At 37.4% G+C, this 23772-nt stretch overlaps 3 protein-coding genes across 3 annotated transcripts; 2 read left to right on the top strand and 1 right to left on the bottom strand.

Moving 5' to 3' along the window:
* Positions 1-418: 418 nt before the first annotated feature.
* Positions 419-10461, bottom strand: BRWD3 (bromodomain and WD repeat-containing protein). The gene is made up of 31 exons (XM_066389403.1): positions 10291-10461; positions 10175-10233; positions 9311-9340; positions 8607-8666; positions 8328-8550; positions 8130-8277; positions 7909-8071; positions 7671-7852; positions 7476-7609; positions 7231-7414; positions 7016-7167; positions 6215-6355; positions 6013-6137; positions 5737-5962; positions 5575-5683; positions 5414-5524; positions 5207-5363; positions 4805-4911; positions 4566-4743; positions 4311-4505; positions 4110-4212; positions 3689-3992; positions 3467-3633; positions 3279-3418; positions 2826-2959; positions 2645-2770; positions 2499-2572; positions 2341-2446; positions 2198-2285; positions 1769-1909; positions 419-1703 (listed from the first exon to the last, which is right to left on the bottom strand). The coding sequence occupies exons 1-31, from the start codon at positions 10352-10354 to the stop codon at positions 594-596; spliced, it is 5241 nt and encodes a 1746-aa protein (XP_066245500.1). The 5' UTR covers positions 10355-10461; the 3' UTR covers positions 419-593.
* Positions 10462-11001: 540 nt separating this feature from the next.
* Bin1 (histone deacetylase complex subunit SAP18) lies at positions 11002-12780 on the top strand. The gene is made up of 3 exons (XM_066389481.1): positions 11002-11213; positions 11703-11935; positions 12248-12780. Exons 1-3 carry the CDS (start codon positions 11154-11156, stop codon positions 12429-12431), a joined length of 477 nt encoding a protein of 158 aa, XP_066245578.1. The 5' UTR covers positions 11002-11153; the 3' UTR covers positions 12432-12780.
* Positions 12781-17130: 4350 nt separating this feature from the next.
* LOC136408479 (uncharacterized) lies at positions 17131-23550 on the top strand. The gene is made up of 6 exons (XM_066389469.1): positions 17131-17288; positions 21671-21823; positions 21888-22020; positions 22628-22809; positions 22869-23137; positions 23203-23550. Exons 1-6 carry the CDS (start codon positions 17253-17255, stop codon positions 23342-23344), a joined length of 915 nt encoding a protein of 304 aa, XP_066245566.1. The 5' UTR covers positions 17131-17252; the 3' UTR covers positions 23345-23550.
* The last annotated feature ends 222 nt before the right edge of the window (positions 23551-23772 follow it).

Here is a 23772-nt window from a genome sequence, read left to right as displayed (position 1 = left end):
TAAATTAATGAAAATCATAAATATCAAAACAAAAACAGGTATATTTCTTTATAATTTGGCGAACGACTAATCTCTTCTCCAGATTAAGCCACGCCAGCAGAAAGTTAATCAAGATGTTGAAGGGAAGGGGACCCAAGTTCGAGCCCTATGGAATGTCACAGACGACACATAGTATAGAGATGTCACTAAAAATTTGGAAAACTACAAAAGAAGAGCCCCTAATTAGTCCGCCAAAGAACCCAAACTGGTGCTCAAGTCTAGTTAACAAGCCAACATAATCATTTAGCAAGTCATATCGGTGCCGCGAAAAGAACACGAGATTTGTCTCACGTGATCTGCTAAAGGCTAAACTGTGCTGGAGAGTGCTAATAAATACTTCTGTACTAAAACCGAGACTTGACGGAATAAATACGCCACATTTAATAATAAAAATATTCTTTATTTTCGAAGTCGAAACGGACAAAATCTTATTATACGCGACCCACATCATACGTGCCAACATTTTGGTCCTATCAATTAAGCGAAACACACTGTACTTATATTCTAAAAGTTCTCCGGCGTCCGAAATGTCCTAAAAATGGGCTAAAGCTACGTCATCCAGTCTTTTTGTCTTTTTTTAAAAAAGCTGCTGCGCGTTCGGTGATTTTCCTCACCCGACCGCGGCTACTTACGCTACCGAAGTACCTCGCTCGGCCATTAGTCCTCCCCATATCCAAATCCGAGTCTTCACTCTCCAGCACTTTTCGTTTTTTCCTGCGAGGACGTAAGGAAGAATCACTTTGTGAGCTGGAAGACGTCTTTTTAGTTTTACGTCGGCGTCGTGCTTTTCTCAAAGGGACCTCGTCATCCGAGGTGTTGGAGTCTGAAGTACTATTGTCCGAAGAATCATCTTCCTCATCCTCTTCAACAACAAAGGAGGGCTTTCGAGGCCGCCTCCCTCTTCTCCTCTTAACGGGTTTCTCATCATCGGAATCCGAGTCTGTGCTACTTTTTCTCCTTCTTCTAGATGGAGCGTCTGCAGCAGAACTGCTCGACGATTCATCCGGGCAAAAGTCTTCGTCCTGATCATCGCTCTCTGAAGATTTTCTTTTTCCACGCATTTGCAATTGCCGCAGGTTTAAACTTTCTTCCTCGCTATCTGAGCCACTACTTTCCCGCATTTTTTCACCAAAACTATCATTATTATCACTATGCAAAGCCTCGTCTTCCGAAAAATCGCTGGATTTAACATTTTTTCGAGTCCCACTTGTAGTGGGCTGTTTGTTTGTGTAATTATGATCGAAATCGTCTATTATGCTTTGGCTAGACGTCGAAGGTTCTGGATCAAAACCATTGGATAACAACAGCCTTTTTCCCACTCCAAGATAAGGTGCATCGTCCGCTCTTGAAACCACTTTATCTTGGGTATTATCCGATTCGGTGCTGCGATCCAACAACGCTCCCAACGGGGTGTTGTCGCTATCGCTGTCGTACGCGGCCAAAGTGCCATTTTCTATAGGTTCGATTTTCTCTACTACCACCTTGATGGTATTGACTTTAGACCGGTTTTGGTCCTCTTCTGAAGAAGGTTCGTTGCCATCACTTTCTTCAGATGAGGAACTTGTCCGACAGCGATGGCGCTTCTTCGCTATCCTCCAATTCGACGTAATTTTTTTTATGTGTTCCTCGAACATGGCCGATAGACGAACAGTCATTACGTAAATCTAGAAAAAAAACTCAGAAAATTATAGATGCGTAAGTAGGTATATAAAATCTGAAATTTACTTACCCGAGATCTCTTATTTGTATTGAAGGTTCTTGAGTTTTGAAATATTAATCTTACATCACAGCAGAAATCTTTGGGTTCCTTGTAGACTCCTTTTTGGAGCTTCTCCTTCACTGTTTCGAGATCCATGGGTTTTGTTATGATCTACAAAGAACAGGATTATATTTGGTGAGCCAAAAAAATGTTCACATCTGTGTTTTTCATATTTTTCTTATCACTCTATACTGGGTGTCCCAGATTTTATGTGATAGCAATTTTCTCAGTACCATGTAGAAAAAAAAGAACCACTAAATGACATAAGGACATGCGCCGTTTCGACTATTTTAGGATATATGTTCAGTTTGTTACTGAAGATATACGAAATCATTTACCACCAAAGACAAAAGAAATTATTTGAGGTAATGTTATACATATTCCATAATCAATACTTGCCTGATGATATGTGGGATACTTGTGCTTATTAACTGGTTCTCTGAAGGGTACCGAGTCTTCTGTTTGCCGCATGAGTTCCAGCAGACCCCTGTAAACATCAGATAAGGCAATGAAGGCAAAAACAGACTTTAAAACCTTCTTACATAGCTTCTATCTTCCAATCATCCGGCGATTTCCAAGATCGAACTGGCAAATACCTCACAGACCTGCTCGTTGAGGGCTTTACAATGTCAACTTCCTCTTCGTTACCTAAATGATAATAAGTTAAACCTATATACCTTTTATGATAAACAATACTCACCATCAGTAGACGAATAGTAATCGTCGACCAACTGATGATAAACTGAAGCGATGTCTATTGCATTGTTGCCACTTCTGCAAAGAGAAAGTACGCATATATCGTATAGATACGTGTAAATCTAAGAGATTTTGGTTGCTTTGTCTTACCTTAAAATTCTCAAGCACAGCGCGGAGAGAATTTTGGCGTGTTTGACAATGGTGCTGTTTTGCTCATTGAACTTCACAGCATTTGTTTCCAGGTAACGGATGTCGAATTCTGCAGCAGGTAAGCGCCTATAAGAGCATAAAATGTAAATTTTCTTATAGAAATCTTGAATCAAACCTTTACCTGTAAAAATTATTTTCGAATCGGGCTTTAATAGTCGACAAATCTATGGGGTACTCAACGATTAGGGCGTAAGTAGGGTAGACGTTTATATCTACCGGCACTAGGAAAGGTTCAGCAATTGCCAGTTCCATAACCTACATAAAGAAAAAGTAATTCTAACTAGTACTACTACACTTTATTTTTTCTTTTATTCTATTTGGGGATAATATGGTATGTTAAGATAAGGCTGTCCAATATCAGGAACTCATAGACGGTAATAGATAGACTTGGTCAATTTGAAAAAAAGTGCGCATTCCAAGGAATAGTTGCATGATGTACAGTAGTTTTCACAGACTGATATTGTGCAAGTTTGTCGCTTCAATAACTCCTATTTCTGTGTGAAGTGTTATTCTCAAGAGAATGGAAAACGAACAATTCGCCTCAAACGTAGGCTTATGATACTAAATTATGTACTTGTGTAATGCCTCTGGCGATAGCCTTGCAAGCGGTGTCTCTTTCGCAGTTCGGCCAATCTGTTGACGTTGGTTTGTACAAAATGGACCAGAGTTCATTGGCTAAGACCGGAATGGCTTCTTTCTCGTCTTCGGGAACTCCTGAAAAGACACGTTTAAAAATACACAAAACGACATTTCGAACATTACGATTTTCGTCTATCGGCTCCATATCCCAAGGACTCATTCTCTCCTTCTCTCCGTTTGTCCAGACAATCTCATAGCACATAAAAACAGATTCTGGATATAATTCGCTAGCAGGAGATTTACACGTAATCGCACCTATCCACCAATTGTCATCAATCATACAGCGGAACCTAAAAGGCTACATATTAAAAACCGCAAATAATTTCGTTTTAATAGAGTAATCACCTGTCCCCGGCTTGCCAATCCCTGGACAACGCAGTCAAGTAACACTGCTTTAAAACGAAGAAATCGAGCACATCAGGCATGTCGTGATAACGAAGAGTGATTGTTCGGCCAGTGGGACAATTATTCTCATCCTGTAGGGACAACTTTAGGCAGCAGAGCCGCGGTGGTTTGATTTCGTAACGAATGCTGACCACTTTACAGAATTCGTGGTCTTTAAGCTGTATTCCTTTCACCCAGGGCAGTTCTTTAATGTCCGGCTCGTACACGTTCTTTTGTTTGACCGCTTCGATATACAGGATGTGGCCTGTAGATTTGAAGTTACCACTCACATATTAAATAGGTTTTAAATATTAATATACATAGGTTTTCCGTGAAAATGGCTCTATAAGAAATTATTCACTACTAGAAAAGTATAGCTTACCTTGAACAAAATATACAATTTCGTCATTAATTTGTGGGTAATATGGGGACTTTCGAGGCCGCGTTTCTGACAGCCATTCGCTTAGTTTGTATTGCTCTGAAACCTGAGAACCGACACAGTTTAATCAATTAAATTAGAAGCAGCTGAAGGAAATAATCACAATAAAATCTTATTTATCTTATAAAACAAGGCATTATTTACCTTAATTTTAGGTCCGTTGGAGGTGGTGGTCACTCCTCCGCTGGTGGAAGGCTCAGTGGCCGTTAGTTTGGCAGTTTGAGCCATTTTTGGCATCGGGTCTTTCTTGGTTATCAACCGATTTCTCGGCACGGATGCCCTAGACAATCCCGCTTGTCTTGAGGTTGACGGTCTCGGAGAAGACACACGCGATTTATCCTTGAAAATAATTTAAATTTATCTTGAAATAGGTCAAAGTTATGTATTCTAGAATTTTACCTTAGCAGATTTGTTATTCTCTCTGGTAGTTCGCGGCGAATTTCCCATTTCCGGATCAGAAATATTGTCTGAATCGGCATCGTCACTAGCCCCTGATTCATCGGACAAATCGTCATCTTCATCATTATCTGAAGATGATTTGTTTCGGCTATATGCGTTTTTTTTCTGACGCGTTCTGCTGCAGCATTACATAACCAAAAATTATTTTATATTGTTAAATATAAAGATTACATTCGTACCTGGTCCTACGTGGCTCTGAAACCTCTTCTGCCCAATCCGAGTACGACGATTCGTCAGTTAAATAAGGACACACCGGCATAACATCATAATTTTCCAACATTTCATCCTGTTTATAATACTAGTCATGTTATGTCAATATAAAGAGTCGTACTAGTATATGAACATCGCTTATTAAATACAACAACGTTGTGACTTAAAAGTAGTTATTCACATAATAAGTGAAGAGACTTTCTTTCCAGTTAAGGATCATTATTTTTTCCACAACTCAAATGCAAAACAAATTTAAATTAAAAAAGCCCACTCGACCAGAAGTCGGATCTGGATTGTTATAACCACGGAAATCCGAAATTTACTAAACGATATATCAAACAAGATTCTCAATTTCATCCCTCTGTACTTACCGTTAATGTATTATTCGGTTTCATTCCCTGCTTCTTTGATATTCGCTTTCTCTGATCTTTAATTCTGCCACTGCTCGGAGCAGCGGTTGAGATCATAAGCGGCCTCGTTCGCAATTGTTTCTGGTACTCTTTCTTTTCCGCTTCTTCTATCAGTTTTCTATAGAACTATCATTAGTAAGTGACAGAAAAATTTAGAAGCAAATATACCTAATTTCATTAGCTCGATCTAAAATAGCTCGCGGTGGATGTTCCATTAAAACATTTCTCTTCCACTCGATATTATGGTCAGTTTGCCAATCCCCGGTACTTTGACGTATCCTTTAAAAAATCCTTGAAAACATGTGACATTAGCATAGATCTCTAATTACCTGTGGGAACGCATAGAACCCCCCGCATTGCCTCGTATGTCGTCATCCTCTTCATATTCAGGACTGGGCAAAATTTGCTGCGGTAGGTCCTGTATCACTTCTTGATTCCCTTTTGAACAATAATTGAACCATAAAGTACACCATCTATGAAAGAACACTCACCCTCATTTCCTATAACGATGTTCGGCACCAATTGCTCGGCATTGCAATTTTCCCGTCCAGGCACTAATCTTTGCAACATAGGAGGATACGGATTTCCATCAATATCGACCAAAAAAGGCGGAGGCATCAAATGAGGCGGAACCTGAGTTTGCTCGTCCAACACCCAGTAATTTTGGTCCCTTACCAAAGGACGGTAATCCGTGTGAAAAAACAACTCTTTAGGGAGCTAAAACCCAACGTGTTCGAGATGCCAATAGAAATAAGGACGAAAAATACCTGTTGATAGAATGGGCTTCCAGATCCGAAACCGAACGTAAGTATGTCACCGTGAGAATCACTGGCCGAGATGGTGCAACCGTCTGGGCTCCATTTGGCGTCAAAAATAGCCCCATAACCTTGGCCTAATATGAAATAGAAACGTATATTCAAGACTTCGACGTATTTAAAAGGAAAAACAATTATATAAAAACAACCTCACCCTCAATTGTATTCAAATATTTAAATAATATCTCTCCTCTATTAATATCCCAAATGAGCAGTTGGCCATCGTGTCCGGCAGAAAGAATAATGTCTTCGTCATGCGGATGAGGCTCCAGTACATACACCTCATCAGTGTGACCTAAAAGTAATATCGAATAATATTGAGTCCCAAACGAGAAGACTAATAATTACGAATCTCCAACATTGTAGAAGTATATTTACAAAGTAGTCATTGAAGGCATTAGATATATAGTATTCGCTAGCTTGTGATCCATCGCTGTAACTATTATATTACAAAACTGATAACTCATATCACAGAGTGAACAGTTTCTTGAACTAACCTTTTCTTACGCAACATTTCAATTTGGCCCTGATAAAAATTAATAAATAAAACAAAAAGCGTCGTTCCAGTGTTACGAGCTTTTGTAAAAATCGTGTGATTAGTTTATACTGAATTGAGTCCAGTTTTGTTTGCATTTTCATATTCCAACATAGGTACAAAATTCCATAATAAAAATACCGAATACAATCAATTTTAAAAAGGAGTGGTTTATAAACTGCCTTAAATGAAGTCCTAGAGCCTTGGTAAAGCATTTTCTTCTTTATATTATAGCACCTTCAAAATTGTAACAAATAAGTGCTAATGTCACCTCATATCTAAAAAACCAATAGATTTTACAAATGTTTTGAAATTTGCCGTTTTTAAAGAATTTTAATTTAATAGGCCGCAAAAATTGTTACCAAATTCTTTTGATTTTGACCAGCAACAGAAATTTTAAACAAATATTTTTATTCTTACCTGACAAAATTCTTACTAATTGCCCAGTCTCTGCATTCCATATTTTCAGTGAATGGTCACTGACAGCAGTGACTACCGTTGCGTCCGAGCGATCCCAAGCTACCATTGTTACACGTATCTTCTTTGAATCCGATTCTACACTTTGCTTGTCCCTGTCAGAGTTTATTTTAACAACTTCAGCATGAAATTCAAGCAATTTTTAAACTTCAACATACCCTGGTAACTTGGAAGTCATATCTAAAAATAAATTCTTCCATTGTTGCCGCTCAAACCACCATACGATTGCAGACCCATCTTTACTGCCCGACAAAAATCGTAGTCCTGAATGAGCCCATTGGATGGAATCCACTCTATCAGTGTGAGCCTCAGTTTCGAGAATGCGTTGCGGTCCTTCATCACCTATTTTCACGTATTACAACACTTCATTTTAGATTTGCAACACTTTATCACATGTGTGCACCTTTCATATAATAAACTCTAACATGATGATCCGCCGATCCAGTGGCCAAAAATGTACCTCCTGGACTAAAAGAAGAACAGATCATTTGAGCTTGTCCAGGTCTCAGTTTCTCCTGGTATAATGTTGGGGTGTTCCTATATTTAATCCCGAAGATGATAGCATTAATTTGTTATTTAAAAAGCGTTAAACACCCACCGAAATTCAACCTTTTCCTTGCCGTCTGAACTGTAAACCCAGAAGGCGATAGACCCATCTGTGCTAGTGGTGATTAAATACCGTTGACCCCAACAAGACGTAGGGCAAAAATTCACAGAAGTAATCATTCCCGTGTGGCCTGTCAGAACCGCAACTGGAGCCCCACTTTGTAGATTCCACACCTAATTTTAATAAATGAAAAATAAAGATAACTAATATGGATTATATTTTATGGTACCCTCAAGATTCGGTCAATAGACCCGGCGGCTAATAAAATGTTTTCAGGATCTACTGCTATGTCCGTAATTTCCGACGAGGCCCCCCGAAAAGTAGCAATAAGACGTCCTGTATACGTGGACCATAGTTTTATCAGGAGGTCATCGGCCCCAGTAATTACATATCTGCATGGAAATTTGGATTTTTAATAAACGCTAAATTTTCTAGAAAGGTTCTGACTACCTTCCAGAATGGTCAAATGATAAGCAATACACTGCAGATAAGTGACCAATAGTACATCTTTGGATTTGCATCCCATTAAAAATTTTTGGCCCAATGATCCTTTGGCGAGAAAGGGATCCGCCAATTTCCCTACCCCTGATGTTATTCACTGAAATCTCTCATTGTGGTACAATAAAAACTTTTTTATTAGTACATTACCTATGTTGAAAGGAGCTTTTATATCTTCAATAGAGACTCCTCGATATTTGTTAACGTAATTAAAAATCTGTTTAGAATTAATAAAGGTACCATTCTTTGTTTTTGAATTAGGACGAAAGCAGAGAAAAGATGGTACTGATTGAGTATTTGGATTCAGTAATGCGGATGCTTGACTACATAAGTAAAATAGGAAATCTTCGCGTATGTTTGGGTATTGTCTTTGCTGAAATTGAAATGAAAAAGGTAAAAAACAATATTATGTGTTTAGCACAATCTTACCATATCTTCAACTGTCCTATCATGTTCATTGCCTTTCCAGTCAATTCTTTTTGGCAATATCTTTAAAGAAGAATATCTCAATGAAACAAATTGTTCTACAAGGTGTCATAAAAAAGGAGGCCAATCCAAAGCAAGTACATGGTTGTTTACTCATATATTTAGATAAATAATTGATTTCAATTGATGATTAATCTATCTATCTGTGTAGACTTCAATGAGAAGTAAATTTTCCAAATTTCAACTTAATATGCAGCAACTGCTTTCAACAAAGATTTGATATGTTAGGCAAAACAGTTATTGGGTGAAAACACTTAAAAAGAACTTCACGCTGAGAGGTGGTGAGGTGTGCCAGGAACCTACACCTAGTAGGAAACATCCAGTCTGGGACAATGGGTATCCTGCATTGACTTGGCCACAATATACCTTACGTCACCATGGAGCATTCTCAGCAATCCACCCAAAATTCTCTATATTTTGAAGCTTTAAAAAATAGAAATCAAATTTGCTACCTTTATAGACTTCTTTATGCTCAGAGCATTTAAGATTAGTGGATTGGCCTCTTTTTGGGACACCTGGTATTTATTGGTCAAATAGGTCCTTGGCGGTTCTGTATACATGTGACTTAAAATGCTTAGGTTGACATGATATGTTACTAATTTCAACACAATCAGAATATGACAATTATTATTATTATTGTTACTTACCCGATGCTCATGTAACTCTTCATTGAGGGTCTGGAAATATAAATTCAAGTCTAAGATACAGAAACAAAGAGTTACTCTTTACGAGAACAACTGAATGAAAGATTTATTTTTTGGGACAAATAATTTGGATTTTTTAACTTTAACTCAGAAGCAGAATGAATATAAAGTAACTAATAAGATTATAAAATAGAAATTTGTGGGCAAATCTATTTTGCAACCATTCCACTGATTGAAATGACTTATTAGAGATAGATAGGGAATTAAATTGAGCAAACATCAGCACAAAATGAAGCTAATAATGGAAGAAATTAAGAGACAAATGAAATTATATATTATTGTTCCTGTTTAAGTAACCTATTTCTTACAGAAAATAAATCTTCAATTCAATTCAACTCTAGGTAAGCCTGGTAGGTAATTTTTTAAAATTCTTTTCTCATTGTTGCAAATAGTGTTTGATGTTGCTAGGAATATTAGCTCTCAAAGCAGTTGTTTCTATTGTATGAACTTTCTATTGTATGAAAACAAAACAAAAACATTAAAACACTACTTTCTTGGCTATTCAAAGCTGTACTATTCAAGATCTAGGCCAATTCAGTTGTATTGTAATAAATTTGTGTAAAAATGGCAAGTTTCTCTGATCAAGATTCATTATAATCTAGTGAACAATGTGAAACACATTGAACAAGTAACCCAAAGGGCTTTTGGTGCCCTCAAAGGTTAACTATTGAGCAATGCAACCTAGCAACCTGCATGAGGACTTACTGAGAGGCTTAGGAAAGACTACAGCATACTCAATTCCAAAAAACTACACCTAAATACCTATAAGGTGGTTTATCATAGAAAAGGCAGCAGGCTTATCCTTACCTGAAAAGTTCTTCTTAAGGGCCCTTGGGATAGGAATCTTTGGATGAGAAAGTAAACATCTAAAAGGCAAATTTTTGTATTAAAATATGGGTACTTTGCCGGGAGCTGAAATGTACCTGAGGCAAGAGGGGACGTTTCTGGGACTCCGTTTACCATTTTCCTAACATTTTGTAGTTCCATTTTCTTTATAAAACCCTAAATTGTTGAATAACATAATAAAAATAGAGGGTACATTGTAAACCTCGAGATGCTATTTGATATTTTATTTGACCGTCGCGGCGGCATAGTTGACAATCGATAGAACCGCCGTTATAGTAGTCGGTGATGAGTGATGGGAGCAAGTAGAGTTAGTTAGAGTAGAAAGTGTAAAAGTAGAAAGATAGTCGAGCTCTTTGAGTTTTTGGAATATAAAAATAAATTTCAAGTTTCTATTGAAATATAAAATTGTCTATGTATATTTTGAAATTTTGCCTATTTTCTTTAATATTAAATTTATTTTCATCGCTTGCATTAATATTCGCACTATCAAAAAAATCTACTTTTCAAGATTTCTTAATAATTGATATATGGAAAAGAGAACTCAACGTAATTTATATAGATATTCTATCTTCTATGGATTAAACGGCTAAAAGACAAGTTCATATTTTTGTTTTCTTCTTTTTATTCTGTATTAGTTAGTTGATGTTAACTGTGGCAGTCGAAATATTCAATATAATACTAATTTGCGCTTTCGAATAATTTGAGCATCTAGAGCAAAACCAAGTTACCCTGAGGCGTGAAATGAAGATTGGAATGAAATTGAAGATTGAGGTTATATTTTTGTTTATATCGAGAATTTGACTTACCTGTTTGGGTGAATATTTTGAATTTTCAAGAAATATCAGAAACAAGCAAGTATTTAAATTCAGATCATTAAAGATCAGTAATTCTATCATAGAATATTTCGGTATTGTCTTTTGTAAAATTCTATTTCATAAAAATGTCCGCAACCGACAAACTCAGTGAGGATAGGAAGGACGATGCTGTGGATAGACAAAAGGTGAGTAGTTTCATAAACCTTCTAATGCCTTTTAGCGGACGATGACTATTAGGTTCAGACAGAATTTAGTTACGGTAATCCAAGTGAACCCAACAAATTTGATTGGTTGTTGCCAGCCACTGCTGAAATTTGAGTAGGCAAAAGTCGTTTACGAAATTATTTGGTGACAGAAAGTAGCTGTTTTTCAGTGTGTTGAGATTCCATAAATTTGGACAAGAAACAGTTCAATAATTAGAGTAATGGATTTTATTCTTCTCTCTTATTTATTATTAGTAATAATTCATGTTTTGGAATTTGATTTTTGTTTGTATGTAATTTTCTGAATTTAATGATCTGAGTTTTACGGGTACATGCTCATTTGACAGGAAAATGAGCTACTGCTAAAGAATGGTCCAAGTGACTTCTTATAGATTATACATGGCCTTTTTCGAGCATATAGCACATTTCTATCAAGAGCCACCATTATTGAAAAACCTCATTTTGCTTCAGGTTTGCCCATTTCTCCTAAGGGTGTTTGTTTCCTCTTCAGGACAACATCACAAAATAGCAGAGTATCACAAGGGAAACACCCCCTCTAATGAACTTCAAATTTACACCTGGAAAGATGCTACCTTGCATGAACTTACACAGCTAGTGAAAGAAGTGAATCCAGAAACTCGTCGTAAGGGCACAAAGTTTAGTTTTGCACTTGTGTATCCTGATTTCAAGAGCCCCATGTACAGGTATGATTTAGGTATTGTACTTTCAATAGGGTAACAATTGGTAAAGCAGTTTGGACCAGTAGGGCATTGAAATTTTACATTAGTCCTTTTTGGAAATGACAATTTGGATTAGCGTAATCCTTATTGACGGATTTTTGACCAATTAAGTTTACCTTAGCAATCTTAAAATTATGTAGATACATAGCTTCTCAAATGAGGCTCATTGTAAATCAAATCACCATTTCTTTGTGATATCACATATGGAGAGAAAATTTAGATTTTAAGTGATTTACCTTTGACTTGATAGGTAAAAAACTTTTCTATTGCTTCTAGAATGAGAGAAATTGGAAGTACGACAACAGGAATAAAGGGGCCTGACGATCTTATGACCTTGGGGCATTATAGACTGACCCTCGGAGATTACATGGATATAGCGATAGCTCCCCCAGACAACTGGAATGCGGGACGAGGCAAAAATTTCTCCGGCAACTTTGGCAACAGGCCACGACCCTATTGAATAAAATTTTTCCTACGAGTGTACGGTAAAGTGACTACTGCATGCATTTGCGGGTTAAAAATGTCACTTTATTACAAGCGTGTGGTTAAAAGTTATACTGCATGAAAATCATGGTGCAAATAACAAAGTAAACAAACATGCGCTCGTAGGAAAAATATAGTACTTAACACGAGCGAAAGTGTCTTTGCCATATTGGAATGTTGACCGAACTCCGTTTCGCATCGTTCGGTCAACTACAATCAGCGTGAGGTAAAAGTTTAACTTTTTGCATTTGTTAGGTAAATAACTATTGTATCTGTGTTTAACTTTTCATGTTTAATGTAAGTAATATCCCATATTTTCAAATAAATACGGTTTTCGCTCGTAATTATTATTTTTTCAATACATTTTTATTATCTAAATAAAAAAGAAGAGATACTACAACCAGAAATTCCTCTTTTTGGCTCTGACGGTCAAGTATCTGGATGTCCTCCTGAGCTCCAACTTGCTCTGTCGTGAACACTCAATCGAAATCAATAAGGTTTTGTGGGTACTATGAACGTGAATAGAGGCTTTTGGCTACACCTAGGGTGCAACCTACGACCCATAATAGGCCCACTAAGCCCATTTTTTTCCAAAACACATAACTACTAGGAAGGTTATTATACCCCACACCCCAAAATAACCCATTTGGCACCTATTCCTACCCCATATTCCCCTTTACCCCCAGGTACCTACCTAGCCCTCAATCACCGCCAAAAACCCACCGCACTAATCTTTTCGTCTCACCCAAACCATCGGAAAAACTTTTAAGTAAAGGCACCAAAATTATATCAGACAAAGGAATTGTGTTTCTACGTAAACATATATTCTAATTAAGTTCTAATATTGTCCTTAGGTTTTCATGAGAAAATAATATAAGTAATAATATAAGAGGTTAATACATATATAATATAATAATACATATGTGTAGCCTGGGGTGCTTTACATAACTAACCCATCAAATTGTAATTAGCTGAGACTCAAAGTCTCAGTACTGTTTAAGGTTCAAACTACCCTTATTAATGTACTTTAGCAAAGTCCATGTAGATATCATGTATATAAATAGGGTACGTCTACACAACAAAAGGCAGTCAAGCTCAAGTCCAGCAAAAAACCTTCACGACTCATCTTCACAGACACTTACATAAAAGAATCTTTACGCCTCGCTTCCGCTCTTGTATTATCGAGAAGTTAATAAAGTGTTATATTTTTGATTCGCGTATAGTTATTCCAACCCGGCACATTACATTATTATAATGGTTATGGTTGTTTTACAAGCTTCGGGGTATCTTAAGTATCAAATCTGGGGGTCAGTACCCATAGGCGTACTCCGGTTTTAGGCAATTAACAAGACTATCCACAGATGGTAACTTTCTAAATCCTTAACCCGTAACGTCAAGATAATGGTAAGAAAAGATGATTTACGGGGGTGTTGCAGCTGTAGCGAGATTTTAGCAAAATGTGGATATTTTAGACTTTTGTCTTGACGAGGAAAAGGAGTGAAAGTTTTTATGAAGGGTAACCCTTATTGGAGGATAATGGGTTCCCAACATATGGCCATCCCAGACGTACCACTAAAGTAGTGGAAATTCATAGGCATAGCCTAAGGGTACATTACAATATTTCCGAGTACTCGTTAACACACCGTGATTCTGTCGCCACTCATCAGTCCTTATCAGTAATCTGGCCCTTCGCAGTCACATGTGTTAAGACGTTAATTGCAAAAACCTTTTAAAGTCTGGTTTTTTCATTCAACCTAAAAATTTCAAATTGGTGGGAACTTACCTAATCTGTGTTCTGATTGATCAACTAGAATAAAATGGGCAGAAACCAAATTCTGCTCATTTTCCCTGTTTTCCTTTTTTGATTAGATTTAGAGTGGAACCCGAGGTATAAACTTAAATGAAATATTCCTCCAAATTCGAACAAAACTTTTACTTGAGATTTGAACGCCCTTTGTACAAATAGTTATTATTGATTCTAATTATAGACTTGTTGACGTTAACGGTAGTGTTTTTAGTTCTCGGCCATCCTCCTGATTTTTTGTGGCGGTATCCACGTACAAAATAGTACCTGGTGTCAGAAGGCTTTCCCGAAGACTCCCACATTAATAAATATCTACTATTTATTCTTGACCGTTGACAAAAAAAGAATACGTAGGATTTTGATATTTATATTGAAAAAATATAGTTTTAATATTCATTTTCTATTTTGATATGTTGAAATTCATTAATGAATGCCCTTTCGTACTGTGGCCACAAACTGGGATCTTTAGTTGTAGCTCAATCAAAAAACGCATCACACTCGCAATCAACAGCATAAAGAATGACGGCGGTATCCGGCATATTTCCTTCATTCTTAATCGTAACACTTTCGTTTATGATGTACACACCAAATGGGTGATGTCTTCCCAAACGACAAAACATAGCTGTTAATTCCTTGCCTACAGGGAGTGGTGTTAGGTCTGCATCACACCTGCCTACTAATTGATATTCAACTAGCCATTGGCAGGCAGGTTTTTTATTTGTCTGATAGATTTTTACTTCTTCGATTTTAAATTCGCCCGGACAAAATTTCTTGAAGGCCCTCAGTGCGCTACTTCGATTTTCAAATCTTGCACACCCGACATATGAAGGCAATGTTTCTAAAAAAATATAAATTGACTACAGGAAAAAATACTAATAATATTTTATTTACCATCAAAATAACTTGGATACTTCATTGATAAATTTTCTATCATTTTATGCTCTAGCACATTATTATCATTCACCATTTTGAAGAAGTTTCATGCATCGCACACAACGCACAAATCCTTGGTTAACGGTGAGAACACGAGTCAGCCAGGGTTCCCTTCCAATTTCGCTACGGTGACGATCATGCGCCGTTACAAAAATTTTGTATTGATTGAGAAGAGCTAAACCGACGCGGCATACATATTACGTATGCCACCAATATTATTCCGAGTATACGTGGTTGCATAAACCGTTTTCAGTCTTGTTTATGGTTGATATTTATTTCTGAATTTTTTGAAAGTAGTATTCTGTTACTTTTTAAAAATCTTAACGCATCGAGTTCATTTTTATTTCTAGAAATCAGAACAACAGAATTGACCGTCACAACAGCGGTATTTAAGCTAATAGATAAATTAATTGATTATTGATGAGCTTTGACTTGTACATTGAGACTAGCATTGGTTGCATTAAAATACTTTTTCTGTCCCTGCCATTTAAAATACATTGTACAAGTGGTGATCAAAGTCCGCGTCGGTGGACAGTATTTTGTGGCACCAATTTAAAAAGCACGTAAACGATGGTACACGAAACAAAACTGTCCCGGCACCCAAGGTCGAATCGAGTTTGCAAAATGAAATTCATTTATAAGTTTTCGATTTCAATTGCGAATTGCAGAATAAAACCGGAACGTTTTCGCAGGATTTCGAAGAAATCGTTGAGCTAGGCTCAACTAAGTTCGCGCTTGGCGTGAACCGTTACATTCAGTTGCCTACATTAAATAAACAATTTTCTAACAAAAAGATGCACCTAAACGTCATCATCCAACTCGTCATATGCATCATTGTGCAAAGTAACTTTTTTGGGGAAATTAAAAAAAATTTCGGAATAAATTTCTTTAATTTTCCCCAGGTACCTACCTGGGAATTTGAAAAGGATTTTGGTGCTTTTGCTTAAAAGTTTTTCCGATGGTTTGGGTGAGACGAAAAGATTAGTGCGGTGGGTTTTTAGCGGTGATTGAGGGCTAGGTAGGTACCTGGGGGTAAAGGAGAATATGGAGTAGGAATAGGTGCCAAATGGGTTATTTTGGGATATGGGGTATAACAGCCCTCCTAGTAGTCACATATGTATACATGTAAGATGCACACACTCGACTAATCAATTGCAGGTGTATGTATTTAGCCATTCCCTACGCAAATACGCTGCTAGGCTACTATAAGTTACACCCGATTTTTTTGAAAGACAATGATTTTCGGCTAATCTAAGTACCGTTCCTGACTTGAGGATCCACCCTCAACAACATATCCCATATCTCAAGTGCGATTCGACCAACGCAAAACACAGTATTTGCAAATCTCTCTATCAGCTTTATAGATCGCAACACAACCCTTCGTAACTTTTCCCATCAAGACCACAATATAGTTCGCCAAGCTTTAGTTAACGTTCCACCCGAATGGCAAGAAACCTATAACAATGCTTCCAGTAGAATAGAATCGATGGATAAAATGTTCTGACTATCACTTTCGATGACATCAACATCTGATGGGTATGTATTGCTCAGGACACTGAATACAGGGGATGCCTTGAAAACGACAAGACATCTGGTGGCGGAAGTTCTACCCTTCATGCATGCGTACAGCACTTAGGACAACTAATCTCATTGTCCAATGATATCAAAAATTTTTATCCCAATGGACCTGTCAGCTTTATCGGAACTATTGCAACTCCACTTAAGTGGGACGTGACAGGCCCATTCTCGAGGTCTACATGTGGCAAAAGCAGCTTAGTGCCTTCTGCTTCTTACAATCAACCAACCATCTAATTAGGTATTTTTCAAGGGTGGCTTCGCCATGTTGTGCGCCACTGTATTTTGTCTTGTCTCCACATTTGCGGTCACATTGCAAGAATTTATCGGGGTGTGGCAAATATATAACACTGTCTGGTTACGATTGAACTCATTTTGCGTGTACTTGGCGAGATGACATTTTTCTCAAAGTGAAAGTGTTCGATTATAAAGATTTCGGCATTTACCTGCGTTCTTGATAGTCGAAGAATTCCATTCGTCATCAAGATGGGTCGGGGGCACGTTACTGCGTTTTTTTTTGTGGTAAGTGTTTTACGTTTTTTTTTTCAAAATTTGTAGTAATAGGTATTTTCAATTTTATGGCAATTTTAGTAATTTTAAGTTTTTACTAACCGTTTGTTATTTGGGTGTTGTGTTTGTTAATAACTTAATATCGCAAGTCCATTATTCGTTTCCCTGCTGGTTTATTGTTTACGCAAGTTTTTCTAGCCATGTGTAAGCGGCGTGACTACGTAATCTGGTTTGGCCGGCATGGGTATAGGTACCGGTTTATTAACTTTTTTCATTTATTCCGTGCAATGTAGGGTATCCCGGATTAAAGGAACAATAAAAATAAGGCGTTTTTTATCGTTTGGTAAAATAATTGAAGTGAGAGGCATTTTTGTAGTTCCATGTGCAACAAAGGCGTTTTTCAGCTTTATCAAATTTTAACGCAATGTTTGTTTCGTTAATTTCCATATAAGGTCGTGGTGCATGTAAACATGACAAGGTGAAGTTAAAATAAAATTTTAACCAGAGACAAACGCAAACGCTCCACTAACACAAAATCATCACCATATCGTCAAGAAATATTTCCAGTACTGCACTTCATGGATAAATTGCGGATTTCAAAATCTAAAAATACCTTAAAATAAGCGCTTGAGAAATCTTGAACGTTTCTCAAAATAAAATGGCACATTTTATTGCGAAAAAAACCCTGCAAATTTATATTTTCTTTATTGACATAAAACCTTTAAAGGAGAACAAGAAAAGGAAAGAAAATAAAAATTGACTTATTTAATATTAATCACTTACTTATAAAACTTATAACTTTAGATTAACTTATTAATCACATTTTCCTAATCAACATAAAATTTAAAAAAACAATATTTTGACCGGTAATTTAACAAATTTAGGTTACTGATTTTTTCTTTTTAAAATTATTAATATTTATGACTCGTTTATGAATAAACTAATATGTGGGTTTCAATTTTCTACAGAAAACCCCATTCTCCTATCACCAAGTGCTTAAAATGGGAAAAGCTTCGTTCACCGGCTACATTTTTGATTGGGGCATACTTGACTTAGAAATAAATGTTGCATCGATAGAAAGATCCTGAAACAAATTTCCTACGATAACGTCTAATATTTGATTTAACAATACATTTTCTGGTTATGTGTTCCACTGTCTTCCCAAATTGCACTTACGAATGATGAAAACATTTAATTTCTCCGAAAATGTCATATGATGGAAGATTGGGAGCATTGCAAAGTACGCTTCTTTCAGATTTATTAATACCCACTTCCTAAAGGAAGTAGCAGGTATTACCACTTATTACATTTTTATCACCCATATTTCGGAAATTTGCATCCCAAACCAATTGAAAAATTATATTAAATTTAACGCCGAGCTCTGCAAGTATAATAAGCTCATGCAAATTGGGTTTTAATTCTTCTTTTAATTTTCAAGATACCTACGTGCCAAATTGGTATCTGATTTCTGGGAAAACCCAGGATTTCCAGGATCCGGGGTGAATTTTAAAAAGGGAGGAGGCAACCTCCATATGTTTGGTCTTTTTGAGACCAAATGACCTCCAGTACCTTCAAATTTTCTTGATTAACTGAGCAACGAATTTTTGTTCTTAAAAAAAAGAGGTTGAATACTTTTTTTTCACGTAATTTCCCCATCTTTCCTACATTGAATGTTGAGACCTAGTTTCTGTTCGGTCCGAATGGAAATGCCAAATGTGGTTTGAAGTTAGAGAAACAAAATGTGTGGGGCGACTCCAGGGACCAGAATTATTCAGGTATCACCAGATCAATTTGGAATATAAAAATTGTGCAAGTAGGAGGAGGACGTTTAAGGTTTAATATGAGTGGGACAAAGATCAACGAAGTGGGTTAGGGGGCTAAGTGAGCGGAGTCCGTCCAGATTCGGTTTGCCAGATTTGTCACCGTGTCGGAATTTTTAGTGATATAAATTGTAGTGACGCATTAAATTAGTTTCGAATTTTTACCTATTTATAAATCAGTGTATATTTTCCCATTATAGCATAACTTAGATGCATCATTGATTTGAATTCACTGATATTTGTCTACGATCTTTTAACGGATCCAAGACTGAGCCATTAACACTTGCTTTGGTCTTGAGACGCAATAGAATGATATCGGAAACTAAATCAATTGACCAGTGCAGGTAAAGCACGTAAGAAATTTCGATTTTAACGCGCAGAGTTATTGTGGTTTTGTTTTTTTTATTTATTTATTTACATTGGAGTTTTTGCTCTGATTTTTTTAAAATTCCATCGCCGCGAAGGCAACGAAATCGGCATTAAAAAAAACAACAAATGGGAGACGCCGGCCGAACTGACTCCGCCCACTTCGCTATGGGTCTTTCTCGGGGACATATTAAACTTTATGCGGTCCTTCTCCCACTTTCACAATTCCTATGTTCCGACTTAAACTGGTGATATCTGTATAATCCAGCTCGAGGACCAAAATGCATGATCCTTCCCGATGATCGAAATGCGATGTTTCCACGAAAAAACAGTCATGATGATGATGGACTGAATACTTCACTGCACCTACTATCCAGAGGGGACTGAATAATCCTGGTGTTCAGAACAGACTTCCGAGGGAAGTCCGTCAGTTACTTACAATTTGGTCACGCAGAAGAACAAGCGGAAGGAGCAAGGGAGGGTGTCTCAGAGGACGGACTGGAACACCCTCTTCCAGCCAATTAGCAAAAGAAGAGATCAAGGTACTACTTTTGTCAAAAAGCATTGACGCCAAAGTTAACACCAAGTGCCGCAGGTGCAAAAATTTGTCTGGAAACACCACCAAAGTACCTCCATTATATCCAAACAGTGTGATTTGATTTTTTGAGCCTTTAGTGTTTCAATATTAATTTTTTAACACAACTTTTCAATAAAATATTTTATAATTTGCTGAATTTGATTTCCTTTATTTGTAGCACTAAATTATTGCGTTTATTGACAAAAACTGGGGAATAAAAGAGTAGGGTGCTTGCGGTGTCTAAAACTCGTCACCCGGTGTTCGGGAGGTTAATAAGGTTGTGGTATTGATAAGGAATATTAAAAGTAACAATATTTGTAAAATATTATTGTATTTCCTAAGGAAGGTTTGTGCGTAAAACAGGAAAATAAGCGAAAATGGCATAAAAATGCGTATGTGAACACATTGGAAAAGAAATTTGCCATGAAAACGAACGTGCGGCACATCTACGAGAAATCCGCACTTTAGTCACGGGCCATTTCACCAATTCCTCTAAACCGCTGACTGTTCTTCAAAAGAAAGTTAGCAATTACATAATTATTATTGCGTTATTGACCTGAACAAGTATTATTTCAACTCTGTGGGCGTCCATGGGGGCCCGCATGTCTCAGAATAAACTTTAGTAAAGCGACGCCTTAGGAAATGTCTTAAGGTCTAAGATGGGTCTCTGACGGAGGTGCTGCACCTCTTTGATCTTTCGGTTTGCCAAAAGAATTCTCTAAGTGAATTGCCTTAACCCATCTGCATTTGTCTGCAACAAAACAAATTCTCTAGGAATTTCTGTAATCCTAAAGAATCATTGAGGTGCGGTGCATAATGGGTATACGGAATCGGAAAACTTACGTAGCACAAAAGTCTAACAACCTGTGTAAATATAGTATTTGCTGTTATTCGTCCTTGTTTTATTGTAATAAACGTGCTGTGTACCGACTTACATGCATAAAAATCATTGCATTTCATATACGAGAGAGATAACGGAAATAAGAATTCTGAACAGAGGCAAGGACGTTTGAAAATAGTTTTAACGCACGTACTTACCCATTTTTAAATTTATGCCCTACCAGGCGAAAAACTCAGTGGTGTAGCGCTTCACGTTTTACCCGAAAATTTCTAATAGATGAGAAACTTGGTTTTGAGTGGATGTTACCTTGGCACACGCCGCTGCCTCTATAACCAACTAGAACGGAGAGAGATGGTTGTTTAAGAAAGATCTTAATTAACTATTACGCAGCTAACGATTCATTTTCACCTCATTAACAGTTTAACAGCATGCGAGTGTTGGAAAGGCCTCTTTGCCACCTACTCTTTTAGAAAAGTGTGCGCAACATTCAGTTATACTAATCTGTATGCTATGTATAATTAATAATTAGTCTTATAGGCGTGCCGGGCAATGCTTAGTACAATATATCAATTACAATGCGATCAAGGTAATACATGGGCTACACCTAAAATTTTTAGTTCGTCATGCGTTAAACACCTATTTACCAGTAAATGACTATTTTGGTGCTGGTAGGTACCGTTCAACTAGCGTCGGTTCAAGTTCGTTCGGCAGTTTCGCAATCACATATTCATTTATCGCATTAGCTTCAGAAAACTGACGACATTTTAGATCTTTCATTAATACAATGTAGATATATGTGAGCTATGCCGCATCTCAGCTCCCTCAAAGATTCCAAGTCCCCGGGGCTCTGCCCATTGGGACTAGACCTGCCCCACTAAGAACTCAAAGCATAAGCCCCTCTAGGCTGCGCAGGCCCACCCCCACGATATCTTCAGCCAGGGAGGTATGGCACTCTCATTCCCAAATGATCGTGGTTTTCACTAACTTAGCTGTGTCTTTATTAACAGGTGAGGCCAGTGATAGAAGACATAGAGGAACCAAACTATCCTTCTATATCGCCAAGTCCTACGTCCGCTTTCGACGAGGAAGTTAACAAATTGGGACTCTCTCTTCAGTCCATTGCAAGGGAGGATGAAGAAGGTACCGATGTTTTTTTTTTGCAAAGCACGTTCCTTGACAAAATTAGCAAAACCGAAACACGTAGTATTGCCTGTCGTGCTTAATAAGCTGTTGCAATGAGACAAGAAAGTTCGGGTATAATTATTGAGGTTTAGCAGTCTTGTTGCACGCTGTTAAACAAATTATCCGTGCTTCGAATTATTTTGTATGCAAATACAATACTATAAACACCTTGATGCATTGAGGTGAAAGTTTGCTTATTTAAGGTTTTCCCATTCAAACTCATAGATTAACATTTCCTTCGCCAAAGTGTCAGCAAACCTATTGTCTGCAGTTTTTGAGTCTTTGTAGAGATGGCGCCAGCAGTATTGCACTTTATTTTGTTTGTTGACCACCATTGATACATCTTCATAATATTCTACCGTTAAATAGAATCAAGATTTGAGAATAAATATAAATTCCACGGTATTAAGTGATGGTCAAGCATTATCGGCGTTACACATATGCAAAAAATTATTGGAATATTAATACGCTTAAAAGCCTTTGGTTTTGTACCTTTTTCCTGTTTTCTCTTTAAATTTATTTTCATGGTTTCTATGTCTTTTTTAATTCCAATTCAATTACGTAGAGCGTCAAACTCCTCTGCCGTTCAGACCCGAAAGACCCGTTCCGATAATCCGCGAACAGATCAGAGATAAACCCTTACTATCCAGGCCCTCTGTGCCTTCTCCGCTCCCCACCAGGGCCGTAATCAGACAAGATATTAGGGAGGATCCAGTTCCAATAAGGCAGACGCCTGTAAGACAACAAGTAAATCTCTACATTGCCTTTAAAGTTGCTTAATACTCTGACGCAACATTTACGTAAAGGTGAGTAGGCCAGCTCCAGTGCAGGCGTTCAGGGCAGCTCCTGCTAAAATCCCCCCTCGTCAACAAACCTACGAGGATGAGGAGAATGAGAGGGACAGACGACGCAAGCCCGTTAGTCAGATATTGAGGAAATATCGTACTGATAACGAGGATGGAAGTATCACTTGGGGTTTCGAAAACGATGACGGGACCTTCAAGGAGGAGACTTTGGGGGCTGATTGCATCATTAGAGGGAAATATGGATATGTTGATCCTGACGGAGTGAAGAGGTGAAGATATATACTTTACACCGGTTGTAGAACATGCTTTTTGTAATACGTAAGGAAACTTGCAGAGAATTTTCTTACGAAACTGGAAACAAGTGTGACGAGCCAGAATTGGAGGAAGAGGAGGAGCTGTTGCCTCGAAAACCAAACATACCTCAATCTAAAGGCAAACCTTTGCTGTATAGGCCACAGCCTCAGTATGTAAATTAAGTAGCTGTCTAGGGAAAAAGAACAGCTCTGTAGCTGAAACATAGCGGAGCCTTTCTTGATTCGTTTATAAGCTATTTTACTACAATAATGTTACCAGTCTTGCCTATTCCAAGCGTCAACAAATAAGGCAGTTTTTTAATGTTATAGATACCTAGTTGGACTTGAAAAACGTATATTTTTGTATCTCAATAAATAAACTTTTTTAATTATTGGTCTGTATGTCGAGTTGCCTGTGCGAGGACTTCAGGATCTGACTCTCTGTGGGATGACAGCAAAATGGCGTATGTTTGCCTTGTAGTGAAAAATTCATTTTGATAATATTATCCTAGATTACAGAAAATTTGGCGTTTGGTAGAAGAATATTCATGAACAAATTGAGAAGTTTTGAAGAGAGATTTTAACTCTGATTTGCTATACTATAAGTAATA

Source organism: Euwallacea similis, chromosome 4 (assembly GCF_039881205.1).
Source record: "Euwallacea similis isolate ESF13 chromosome 4, ESF131.1, whole genome shotgun sequence".
NCBI lineage: Eukaryota > Metazoa > Arthropoda > Insecta > Coleoptera > Curculionidae > Euwallacea > Euwallacea similis.
This window is presented reverse-complemented; position numbering and strand designations above follow the sequence as displayed.